This window comes from Falco cherrug, chromosome 7, assembly GCF_023634085.1.
Source record: "Falco cherrug isolate bFalChe1 chromosome 7, bFalChe1.pri, whole genome shotgun sequence".
NCBI lineage: Eukaryota > Metazoa > Chordata > Aves > Falconiformes > Falconidae > Falco > Falco cherrug.
In genome coordinates, this window is record NC_073703.1 from 13,477,007 (window position 1) to 13,490,312 (window position 13,306).

General features: G+C 36.4%; 1 protein-coding gene across 2 annotated transcripts in view; it reads right to left on the minus strand.

Annotated features, from left to right (window-relative positions):
- EFL1 (elongation factor like GTPase 1) overlaps positions 1 to 13,306 on the minus strand; it is a 122,686-nt gene that overhangs the window by 46,180 nt on the left and 63,200 nt on the right. For both annotated transcript variants that reach the window (XM_055715340.1, XM_055715339.1), the window contains exon 19: positions 8,284 to 8,468. In XM_055715340.1, the coding sequence (XP_055571315.1) occupies positions 8,284 to 8,468 (185 nt within the window). The remainder of the gene's footprint in view (positions 1 to 8,283; positions 8,469 to 13,306) is intronic.

The window sequence follows — 13,306 nt, forward strand, 5'->3', positions numbered from 1 at the left end:
TTCTGCTTGGGTGCCTTGCATGTCTGGGAACCACTGAGCAGGGGTGACAAGAAAACAGCCAAACTGGTTATACCAAGTATAACAGACAAAAGATATCAGGAGCAACCAAAATTAGAAGATACACCATAAAACCAATGACATAATGGTATTGTTAGCATTATGGCAAAGTATATTTTTAAATACCACCATACTGTGTATAATTTGACAATTAGAAAACAGTGTATCTTTTCATCAGGAAATTTTGCTAGGACTTGGGAATTTTCCTTTGTAAAGGCATAAACCAGCCACTGGCCTATGCCTATTTATTATTCAACACCACAGTGATCTGGTGGGGACAACAGCAGCCTTAACTGCAAACAGCCCAGAACAAACACATGATTACTCCTCCAAAGTGTAAATGACAAAGCCAGCAAGACAGCTACTGCTTCCTCATTTACACAACGAAATACTTCTATACTACATCCACAAGGCTCTTCTGAAAACAATTTCTTTTAAGAAGTGAATTCTAAATCAAGGTTTACATTGTGGATGACTGGACTAGTGTTTACTCTGTTAGAGAACAAGTGTCTTCTCTAAAAGCCATATACAATGCAACACAGTAAAATGAATTGGTGCACAGCAGCCAATCCAACTCTTAAATTTGTTATTGCAAATGCAATTCTTAAGTGATGGAAATTTTCCTTGATAGTATTGTTTAACAATATCTTCAGTGATCTACTTTCTAAAAGTCTTGGCTGATATGATATGTTGAAAGTAAAAGCAACTCACTGAAATTCCGTTATACAAAAAACCCAGTCAAATACGGGCTGAAGAATATGTTCCATAGGTCACTGCAGAACTACAAGACCACCCTAGGTATAAATAAAACACCTTTTATAATGAAGTCAGCTGGAATTGGGTATCTCAAAAGAAGTGAATAATTACTTCAAATACTGTAGTGCAAGGGTGTTCTTTAGAAAAGGAAAATTATCTAAAGCGAGATGTTTCATTAAATATCACAACTATTCAAACCAACACACCCAAATAATGAAGTCTCATAAGACTTGTTTAGTAACAGCATGCAGAGTAGAATAGGCAAAACAGCTGTCATTTTCTTTTAGCCTAACAACCTACACATTAATTATTCAAACAATAAATGCCTGTATCTTTATCAAAGAAATAATGTGAATACCTGTAACAATCCATAAAAATACAAATACTATGAGTGTACTATGCTAATACTGAAGGACAATACAGTGTGTACTAAATTCTGCAAATGATTATGTAAGCTAATCAAACTTTTCAGTAAGATTTGAGCTAGAACAGATCGCTTCCAATTCAAGAGGACTTGAAATTTTAAGCCTTAATTTGAGGATGATTTATTACTTGCATTTCAGTGGCACCCAGATGGCTCCAATACTGATCTGGGTCCCATTGTCTAGTGTATTTCACAAAATGATGGTATGAAACAGTCTCTGCCTAAGGCAGCCTAATTATGCAAAACAAGGTTGAGAGAAGCATCAAAAGCAAACAGAAGGGATCTGCCTAGTTCATCCAAAAGGTCAGGCAGATCTGGGAACACAGCCATGTTCCTAGTAGCATTTCCCTTACTGGTCCTTACTGCCTGATGAGGACAGAAAATTTCTTTTGAGCCAAATATCAGTGTGGAAAATGCTGTAGTTGGCCCATGAATAGAAAGAGCAGTCTTACACTGTCCAATGAAGATTTTAAGCCCAGCAAGCAACATTATGGCCTTTGTGAACTGCTTAATAAGAAATCTCAAGAACCACTAAATTCAGTGTGATTGGGCACTACCACAAGCAGCCCTTAGCATGCCAGGAAAAATATTATGCCAGCAGCTGTTTTTCAGAAAAGAAAAAAATTCAAAAGAACTATTATACACAATTTCAAAGATGATACAGGCTTCAGTGTACCAGAATCCTTTCTACCTTAGAAAAACTGATGCTATAAAGATATTTCAAGAACATTCACAGTTCAAATGGTGTCCATCACTTAGTACTGACACAGACCATACATCTATAAGGGTACAGTTGATACGCTTGTCTTAGATGTCTGAAGCAGCACTGTGAAACAGAAACTACATCTACCTTCCTGGTAAAATGGCAGAACTTTGCAGAAGTTATGTGACCTTGGAAAACTGCTGGGTTTTTGGTAATATACAGGGTAACTCCGTAGAAGCGCTACTGCATTGAGCATAACCAAAGGGTGCAAGGCCATTCGGATACTGGCACTGTGCTACCAGAATACAGAACACCAGGCAGGGTACCGCAGTAAGCCTGAGGTCAGGCGGACTGAGGTGGGCTCTAGTGTCTTGTACATTTTGGGATGTGGAGCAGGGGCAAGGAAGAGATGAATCTCAAAAGTAAAGAGAGGCTAATTTCTTGACTATACTCTTCCTGTGACCTCAGATCCAGAAAGACCCATCACCTCCATATGTAAGCCCTCCCTTGAGTATCACACACAGCGTAATGCAGAGGTACCCAAGTGACTGGCTAATTCCTGTATTTAACCCAAGCAGCTGCAGTCAGGAAAGCAGTGCTGGCAGCGTGGCAGCACACTACCACCTCACACATAACCATGCCAGTGCCTGTATGGACAGGTAGTTTACCAAGTCATTCCTTACTTCCATATGAAAGAAAATACAGATCCTAGAATGGCGTTACAAGATGGCATTAGGCAACTTCAAAAGCAATCTCCACATCAACAGTTGCTTTCCATCAACCCCACGTAAAAAGGCATGATGACTAGAAAAGCATGTATGACTAGAAGCTGCCATAACCTGTAACGTAGAGCAGTCTGAATACCATTTTTAAAGTGATTTCTGTACTACTGTGTTGAAATACTTTCCTTCAGCAATATACAATTGAAGAACAGGTAAAAACTGCTTTCAAAGCAGTCAGGATCTCAGCCTGTCCTTGAAAGAAACCACAACTTAAAAAATCAGGGAAAGATTCTACAAGTTTGTGTCTTTTCTTGATTGTTGTTTAACCAACTATGGTGTCTTACTGGTTTTATTCAGTGAAAAACCCTTTCATAACAGGTATCTTATTCCTCTGTAAGCCCTTACAGGCCCCAAATGCTTCCTATTCAGAAAGGAAGAGAATATTCTCGCTGCAGATTCAGCTTCTCCATTCTGCTGCATCCATTCCATCATAGTGGAAAGCAGGTATCACCTCCTTTCCTGCTTAGGAGTACCAAGAGACTGAGGGAAGTGCTGAGCACCTGAAACACTCCCACAAAACATCATGCTGGGGATGAGGATTAAGCAGTAGAGGGTGGGAAGAGAAATATCTGCAATATGCTAAAGAATTTTACAGAAGCACCTACACATAAAATGTTCTCAAAATAAAAACAAGTCACAGTTATTCTGTTAAAACACAAACTTTCACATTGTACCAAACACTTTGTGTACCAGCTTGCTTATTTTATAAATAGCTGATCTCTATACCACATCCTGAAAGAAGAAAAAATCCAACAATTTTCAGCCTCCCTATTTACCAATTGTTTGACTGCCCTGTAGTCAAATCTTGGCTTCACAGAATGCTGCCATTTGCATCACTACAGATCAACTTATCTATCAAACAAATAAAGGCAATGTATCATCTTCTCAAGATTATATCTACTTTTACACAAGCATTTAAAAGAAAGCATGAAAACAGATTGCTTTCTTCATAACTTGCATGGAAAAAACCTCCCAATTTTATTTCTCTCTGTACTCCTCAGGAGTATTTTCTCTCAACAGCTCTTAATTGCAAATTACAAGGTCTGGCAAAAATACAATTTAAAAAAGACCCCAAAAAACAGACAGCCATCAAGATGGATGTTATAAACCCAATAGAAAAGTTAACTTATTTCATATCCATAGCCATCTTGCAAAAGCTACAAAAATACAAGAAGTATCAGATTAATAACTTCTTGTTTTCTTTCAAAGATAGAAGGTTTAAGGGGAGACAGAATAACTTGTGGTCAAACTTCAAACACTTACCCTACAGACATGTATTATCAGTATAGATTCCCTACAAGTAAAACAAGCATCCAAAAGTATCTTGTAATTCAGAGATCCCATCCACAATATATAAAGGGGACTGCCAAGGCCTTAAAATGCCTGAAGTCAGATATGAGAACTCCTCTTCCAATAAATATTGTAATAATGAACATTTACACATGTAGTTATAAAAAAACCCCTCATACAAGTTAACTTTGGCTCAAGACCATCATCTTTCTTTGTGTCTCAATCACTGACTGCTGAGCTTTAGCCTTGACTTCGGTCAGTAGCTACAAACAGGAATTCGGGAACTGGAACGAAAAAAGGAGACGTGTGGCTCTACTGTTGCATTCTTTCCTATTACTTAAGAAAAACGTATCAAGAGGGAAAATTAAAGCCACACCACTAGCACTTCTATTTACTCTTTTAATTAGCTTCAGATGTTCTGACCAATACAATAAGCTTTTCATATTTGAAAGGTTCCAGGTTACTCTTAGAATCCATTTACATGTCTAAACTGTCACTGGCACAATGATGCCTGTAAAGCTACAATTCAAACCTGGTGTAGATTCACAGATTCTTGGAGTCTCTCTTATTACCTTAGTCTGCTTCCTGTTTAATGCATGCTTGACAATCTCATCCAGCAACTTCTATATTAAGCCTTCATCCTCTGAGTCGTAAAATGACTTACAATTCAAAAGGAATGAATTAAAATTCAGAATATAAAACTTGCAGATTCAGAATGCCTGATATTCTTACCACTTATTACATGCAGTCCTTCTCTTACCTATCTTCAGAGCCCTAAATCTTCTACTTAGAAGGGATACCAAAAAAGAATTCAGATTAAACGTGTTTACAGTTCACCCATGCCTCCCCCAAGAAAAAGCGTATCTAAGAACGAACCATTATTTAAAAGATGTGAGTTAACAGGAATACTACACATTTCAGAACTTTACAACTAGTAGATGTCTGACAAGTTCTGCACTTGCTGAGAATTCAATCAGCATCTGAAAGAGCCATGTGCGTTATTTTTTTACTATAACACAGATTTCCCAAATGGGATTAGAGTTCCATTATTCTAAGCATTGTGTAATCACAAGTATCTTCTTGTTCAAAGAACCTTACGATTAAGATAAAATGACATGACTGAGTAAAAAAAAGTCACTGCAAGGAATGAAGACAGAACAAAGGGAACAGGCTCAGGCAAAAACATAAACTAACTGAAGGTGCATTATTAATTCAAAGATTAAAAAAAAATACAAGGAGTTCATAATTATCCCAAAGTTATATATTTTAAACTAAGAATTCTGAAAAAGTTTATATTGAAATCTAAGAGAATATAGCCACATAAACCCAGTACACTTAATATTGCCTAGTAATATCATAAAGGAAAATACTTGACTAACTTGAAATTTATCTGTTTAAACTTGGACCAAACTGAAAGCTTTCACTAATGATTATTTGGTGCCATCCTCTACAGGCAGGAATAAATTGTATAAGTATGACAGAAGAAATGAATAAAAAAGGAGTATCTCACAAGACAGACCTTGATACGTGTATTGCTCCATCCCCCGGGGCTGCAGCAATCTGAACTACAGAAAATACATTCATTAACTGAAGAAAAAAAAATGGTAATTTGATTTCCACAGAGACCAAAATGGATTCACTTAAATGTAGGCTCTATTATTGACCTTCCTGTGTTTATAGTCTACAAATCGCATTAATGAAATGAATAATAAAAAATAAATTAAACCTTCATTTCTTTAAACATACTTTACGCATATGATTTCCATGAGATTAAGTGTTTAAAAATACCAAAAAGCATCTAGTTCACTAGCTGTAAAATGGGGGTAACAACACATTAAAAGGAACCTGTGTAGATATATGTCCCAGGTACTCAGCTAATGAGCTGAGCACACTGAGAAAATACCACTAATGCAGAATTCATTCAGAATGTCATGGAAGGTTTGAATAATATGCAATTAAAGCAGCAACCATACACTTGCTAACATAGGAAATGCAAAACAAAACCAACATGGCTAGTAGCTTAGCAAAAGCCTTATTTTGTTACAAAAATGTGAGAGCATGACTTTCAACGTGACAAAAAATCCCCAAAAAACCACCTGCCCCACTGAGATTTGCCAGGTGGAAAGGTGACTGGTTTACGCAAGCATTTTTCCTACTACCAGTACATTTTAGCACACTAGCTGCAATTCTAATCTCTCCTGAGGGTCAATTTTAGAAAATGTTGCCAGTTGTTCAAATCTCCCTCTCCTATGCATATCTATAATTACATGTGAACATTTTCTTATGTGAAATTCCTAACACCTGACAGAATGAACATACATGCCAAGGTCTGGGGATAGAAGTGGAAGTCAGAGAGGCAAGGGGTTTATGTTTTTGCTTAGTATCGGAGCACAGTAGCTACAAATCCTAAAGAAACTGGCACAAAACAATGATTAGCTGGAATTAACATCCTTCTAACTGATGTTCCTTTAGGGCACTGATACCTGAGGCTGTTCAGACAAAAGACTAGTTAATCCACAAAACCTCACCAGCACCTCAAATGAGAACAACCAAGACTGAGAGGACAACTGTACGCAATATTGCCAATCCTCACTGGTTTGAGGTACCTAATCTGTTACTGGCTTACACGTAGATCCCTATACCCCAAAAGCTGCAGGTTTATGTATTTTTTTTTGTGCATACACCATCTATGGAAGACAGTTATCGGGTTTCTCTTGGTTTTGGTTTTTTTTTTCCTCTTTCTTTCGGTGTATCTCTGTTTTTCCCTTCTATGGTTCTCCATGAAGTCAGACTTAGCTACAAGAAGGTTAAATGAATCTGTACTGGAGGACAGGTAAGTCCCTGGTCCACTGCAATTTCTAATGCCAGTAAGGTACCACTGCCAATGAAGACATAATGTACTTTCTGAAATGTACTCTTTCCAGGATTCCCAACTCCTTTGATAGCACTTGGCTGGTCTACAGAGATCCTCCTTTTCCATTAGCATCCACATAAAATTGCTGATGCAGTTACAATTACTAACAAAGAAATACTGGTAGTGAAGTACTTAACAGATACTACCTAGTAGGGCAGTTTGGCTACTAGAAATGAGGAAGAATCCATACCACGTGAAAAAAAAGCACATACTTTGGAGAGAAACAATGGTAAACACACCATAGCTGGCAACTGCACGGAATACTAGTCCCACTGACCTCAAAAATCTGTAGTCTCAAAGACTTCATATTTGACATCACAAAATAAATCAGAAGATGAAATAAAACCAACCAAACAAAAAAAGACTTTATAATCCATTTACAAAAGTTTCTATGGTCCTAACACCAAATAAAAGAACATCTGATTTTAAAAAAAAACACCCACAGCCAAAACCAGAAAAACCTAGACTTCAGATATTTTAAAAATCTAATGTGAAAAGCTTATACCCTCTTACTCTTGCCCTTGAATTCATTTTTAATTCCTTCAGTGGAGTCCTCAGAGGAGCTCTACAATGCAGGTGTGTCTGCCTTGAACAAGGAACTCTGATTTACAGCTTTTTATATTACTCCTTGAAGATCTACTATCCACATCATAGGACTAAAATACAGTGCACTATCAGCTGTTGACACTCTCTATCAGTTTTCCCACTTGCACATTTTCTTTACACCTTCACTTTCACCTCTCCGTTTAAGTGACAAAGATGACCAAAGGGAATGATTTTGAGGATACCACCGCTTACTATCACCAGACTTAATTCTGAAATAATGAAATCTATCCTCTTTGCCTTTAGGAATAAAAATATATGTTGACTTGGATGTAAGGACCAAAAAACCCCAAAACCCTAGGTGTCTGTTAACCCCTAGAAGGTTAACTTTCATATGCATTAGATTTATTGTTACATTTTCTATTAGCAGTAGGCTGGGGCTGGTTTGTGTTTTGGGTTGGTTGGGTGGGGTTTTTTTCACTCCCCAAACAAGTTTACCAGAGAACTCATTTAAAAAGGCACATAAAATTGAGGAAAACACATTTATGAAGAATCACTTTCATTTGTGAAGGACTCACTTTCTATTGAAATAGCGAAGCATGCCATCTAAACAAAACATAAATTAATTTCTGAACAGCATATCTATAAAAGGAAACAAGACAAATACAAAGCAACGTTTTTCCCCCCTCTTCATTTCAGAAAGGAATTAATCAAATGTCTTGACCAAAACTTAACCTTTTCCGCTTATTATTCCAGTCTGCCACATCTACAGGAAATAATCACCAAAACAGATGGAATGAATAGATATTTTTACCTCCCAGTGGCTGAACACCAGCTGCGGACTGGCCAGGCCACTAGTTCTCTTCCTGATTTCATCAGCAAAACCAAAGCTTTCTGCTACTGGCAGGACTGCCTTAATAATAAACACATCCGTCCCCTCTTTCATCTCCTCTTGTAACACTCTGCCTTCTCTTCTGGACAAGACAGCATACACACGACCTGCAAAGACATAATTTTTATGAGCTTACCAATGTATTTATTTTCTGCATCATGAAGATAAATACATAAATATTTGCTTGGGAAAATTCATCATTGAGTAAAATTCATCATTTCTTTGGCTAAAATTCTTTCTTGGAAGCGGATTAATTAAGTGGACCCATGAAATTCAAGCAAACAACATGTTTTCCCAGTACAATGTGCAGAACCATATGAGTAACATTTAACACATCATTACAGCTGTACGGATTTAGACAATGCTTGTACTAGGTGCATTTTATACAATCATATGACTATTTTCTTAAAGGCACTTTGCCAGGTTATGTACCTGACTTGCTTTACTTCTTATAACCAAGTATTTGAGAAACATTACTCAGTTATCAAGCACTGGAACAGGCTGCTCAGGAAAGTGGTTGAATCACCATCCCCGGAGGTATTCAAAAGATGTGTAGATGTGGCGCTTAGGAATGTGGTTTATTGGTGGAGATAGAGTGCCAGGTTAACAGTTGGACTCAATGATTTTAAAGGTCTTTTCCAACCGAAATGATTCTATGATTCTAAGACATATCACTGTGCTTCAGGAATCATATCTTAGCTACCTTCAGAAGTTTGTTTGGATCCCCATGTACCTGTATGGTACTTGTCCCAGATACTGCAGTGCTATTCTAATCACAGAAAGCTGGTTTATCTGAAATACTACATATTTATCGTGCTTAATATGTTCAATTAGTTTTTTAATTAATTCAGTCTTTAGTAATGTCTAATTTTTATTTTTCTTTAACAAATTAATATTCAATCCATTGAAATACAGTGTCTATACCATGAAAGTAGGAGATGTGAAAATGGCCATGTTTGACTTTATGGTAGGCTTTAGGTTAATTTTGGAAAATGTTTTTGCAAATTTATGGGTTAAGCATTCTACAGATAAATACTAACAAACACATTTGTGTTGATCAAGGTAATAAAAACACAATACAACCTATGTACTGAAGAAAGTGCTTTAGGAATGCTTTCATTTACAAATAGATAGTAAGTATTGGATGCAAAAATTAATTTTAAAAGTACCTTGCCATGAAGAACAAGTTTATATCAATTTCTAAGAGGTTTAAATATTTTCTATTATATTGCACTTAAAAAACACAAATGCATATTGCTACCTTTTAAACAGCTGGGCAAAACTGACTCTTACTGGAAATAAATAGAAATATGCATTACTTCATAATACTTGCCACCTTTTCTCACTTGACAAAGATTTCGTTACATATTATAGCCACAGATATTGATTTGCATATATACTGTAAGCCTTCTGCAGGATACCAGAGAAAATATTGCAGTGGGTTCATGTGCCTTTATTTTTTAAATACAGAATCTGATCCTTGTTCAAGGCACTCCACACAAGCACACAGCTAGTACTGTTACATCTTCCTGTCAGATGCAGGTAATGAAGCATCAGTTCAGCACCAATCATTTCAAGAGTTTATAGTTCTCTAATAAAATGGGGGTTGAAGTGTTTTGTCTGTCATAACTGATAATTTTCTCTGCTCCTGCCCTTACCAGGACCTCCTCGCTGTTCCACTGACTGAACTTCACCTTTACGATGAACAATAGTCTTCTTATGGCTCACAAGGAAATGGAGGAAATACTTAAAATTCTATACTTAAAATCATAAAAAAGATTAAGGCATTCTGAAGATAAGTCACTGAGCTTGCCAGGGATGTACAGCCTTTGTTAACATAACTAGCAATTTCAATTCCATGGAAATTTCAGTGAGTCCAGAAAATTCTCAGATATGAAAGGGTCTTATCTCAGCACAGCTCACAAGTCACTAACTGCTTTAAAATGCGAGTTTAAACATACACGCTGCAAAAGAGCACCACATCATGGTCACTGTACATACTGTGTATGTACTACACAGTATATATTAAAGCTATTTGTTAAAGCAAGTAAGTTCAAAACCACTTTATAGGTTATTAACATTATAATTATTAAAATAAATATTTTAAGTTAAGTAAGACATAGAAAACTTTGCACACATATTAATGAGGTAAGGTAACATTTATGAAAAAGCACTTTAGATGCACATTTTTTGGCCATAACCCACTGAAGATTATTCTTTGAAAACATATAAGCCAGAAGACAATTTATAGCTTACTAAATGGTTTCTAGCTGCATGTATTTCATTCAAGCAGTCTGGAGTATTGCCTTAATTAATGCTATCACAAAGAAGCTATATAAGGTCTTCCGTTTTACCACTATGGGCAGACAGCAGTATACTGAAGAAATACTGGTTCTACCGCTACACTAATTAGTTGAATGGATTTAGCAGCATCAATCACCACGAAATACTGTTAAGATCTTCCTGTTTGAAGCAGTTAAAGCAGTTATTTTGAAAACATGATACTGCTTCAAGAACAGCTTCAAGGTGCTGTAACACAGAGAACAAACCTGTGCATAAGACTCACTTTAAATACATATTAAGACCAGCTCCTTCAGTCCTGTTCACCACTTTACTGAAGGATATTTCAGTGCATTAAGTGGAAACACTAAACTCATTTCCGTACTCCCTGCACGCAAAAAAAAATAAAATAATTAAGCTTCATACTGGAAAGCAATACTGTGGAAGGACAACAGGATCAGCATTTGCAAGAGCCATGGGGCCATCACAAATTCAGTAAACAGGGAAGGATGAGCTGCTCTTCTGTTTTGGAAGCTGCAGGTTTTCACTCATACAACTGAGCCAGAGGTAATATTACAAATTGATTTGCACTGTCCCCTAAAATGCTGTGATCCAAAATTTTAATATTTTTATTTTTAAAAAAATAAAGACATAAGAATTGCTATGAAAATCCAAGCCCAAAAGCTACAAACTGAGTCTGGTAAAGTATCTTCCCAACTAAGTTTCAATGACATCAGCAAAATGAAAAGACAGTCCAGCTTTCAGTCTCCGGAACACCTAGACTAAGGAAGAAGAGCTCAAAAGGTAGGAATATCAACAGGCAAAAGCTAATAATAATTAAACACATGATACTAGTTCAGAATATTCTTCAGCTTTGGGGAGTTTACATAGAAGTTCCATAAAGCAGGATTGTGTAAAAATGAATTTTTCTAGTGAACTAATTGTAGGAATGAGATGCTCCAAGTAATACCCGCTGGGAAACATCAGATGTATGTGGGACCCAAGTCTAAACCCAAGGCCTGTTACACTGGACATGTATAAGCTTGCAAGCCATTACTGCGTGCTTCCTCCCTTGCTCCCCTCCTCAGCTCCAGTTCAGTTTATTTTCATTGTCAGAAAAGTCTGATGGAAAAACCTTTATATACCGAAATAAGGAACTTTATAAAAGAACTAGCTTTCTCAGAAGCTAACAGCTTAGAAACAAGCAGATTAATGTGAAGATAGATTAAACTCAACTGGGTATCAACATACGGAAGATCAAACAAAAGAATAAAGTTACAAAAGTCAGTGGTTTATCACATGTCAACTGCCAAGTCTTACTTGTTAGCATGTGTGCTCTTCACTTCCCCTAACGAGGATGCAATTTATTAGCTTAAAACTTCCCTAATAAAAATTAAACCCATTAATTTGTAATGAACTAAGTGCATGTCCATGGTTATTACCACACAACTCACACTCATTAGCCTGGACTAATTTTCTTGCATGCCTGAATCCTAAATTACACTCATTAAGATAAATAATTATATATTTTAATATATTTTTTTTTATATATATATGTATATGTGCACATTAGAAAGCCATGTTTCCATTTGGTTTTATGGCACAACTTATCAGCTGATGCATGTTAATCACTATAAACAATCATGCTTTTCCAGCAGTGGGCATTTTCAAAACCAGCAATTCACACAGTGTTTTTGTTATTTGAAATTTGATAATTTCCCTGTAGTTTGAGGTAGCAATTCAGACGTATTGTGCTCCTGGACCAGTAATGAGTAATGCTACAAAGTCTAATTGGACAGGCATTCTTACATGTTAAAAAATAATTAAAGACAGTTTGAAATGCAGAAGTTCTACGTCATAGGAAGTTGTAGTTTAAGGTAATGCGCTAATAAGCTTACAGCAGGACACCTTTAACCAGGCCTGCTAGAGGGTACCTCCAGAAAGGAACAGGACCGCGCATCTGTACAAAAAAATTGCTCATTCAAAGGCACTTCTTTTCACTACATGCAGTTGTAAATTCTTCTCCTCAGACCAATCTGGTTTGTATACTGCTATCGTTATGCTTGTATGCAAAACAGATGAGATTTTTACAACAATTAACAAATCTTTAATTATTGGATGTGAAATATACTATAATTTCTGTCATGATTAGTATAGTCAATTTACTGATAGCTTAAATGCAATGGAAGTTAGTTTTAACAAAAATCTTGGTGCACTGGATCAGACTCAGCGTGCAAGCAACTCCCACGGAAAACTCCAAGATGTTATGTTAACTAAGTGGTGTTGCAAGTAGGTCATAAAACCAAGTTTAAGTAGGTGTAAGTGGTAAGGTAATGTAACTGACATGAATTTGGTATGCACTGGGTTTGCAGTCAGTAACTTGCATACCAGAAGGATACAGATGCTACTGAAAAAAAAACACCCCATAATCAAAAAACTACTCAACTTTCTTTTTTTCCTGAACATCTTGAAATAGCATTTACTAAGATTCTGCACTCATTTTTAAAACAGGATAGGTTTCCTCATGTCTTCATGAAACTAATGCTTAATTATGAGGCACAATATTGATATTCATGTTTACTCAGGTTGATATTATAAAAACTTCATAAAAAGGCAACATTTGGTACCTTGCACTTAGTATAGCATTCCTATTTATGCATATGCT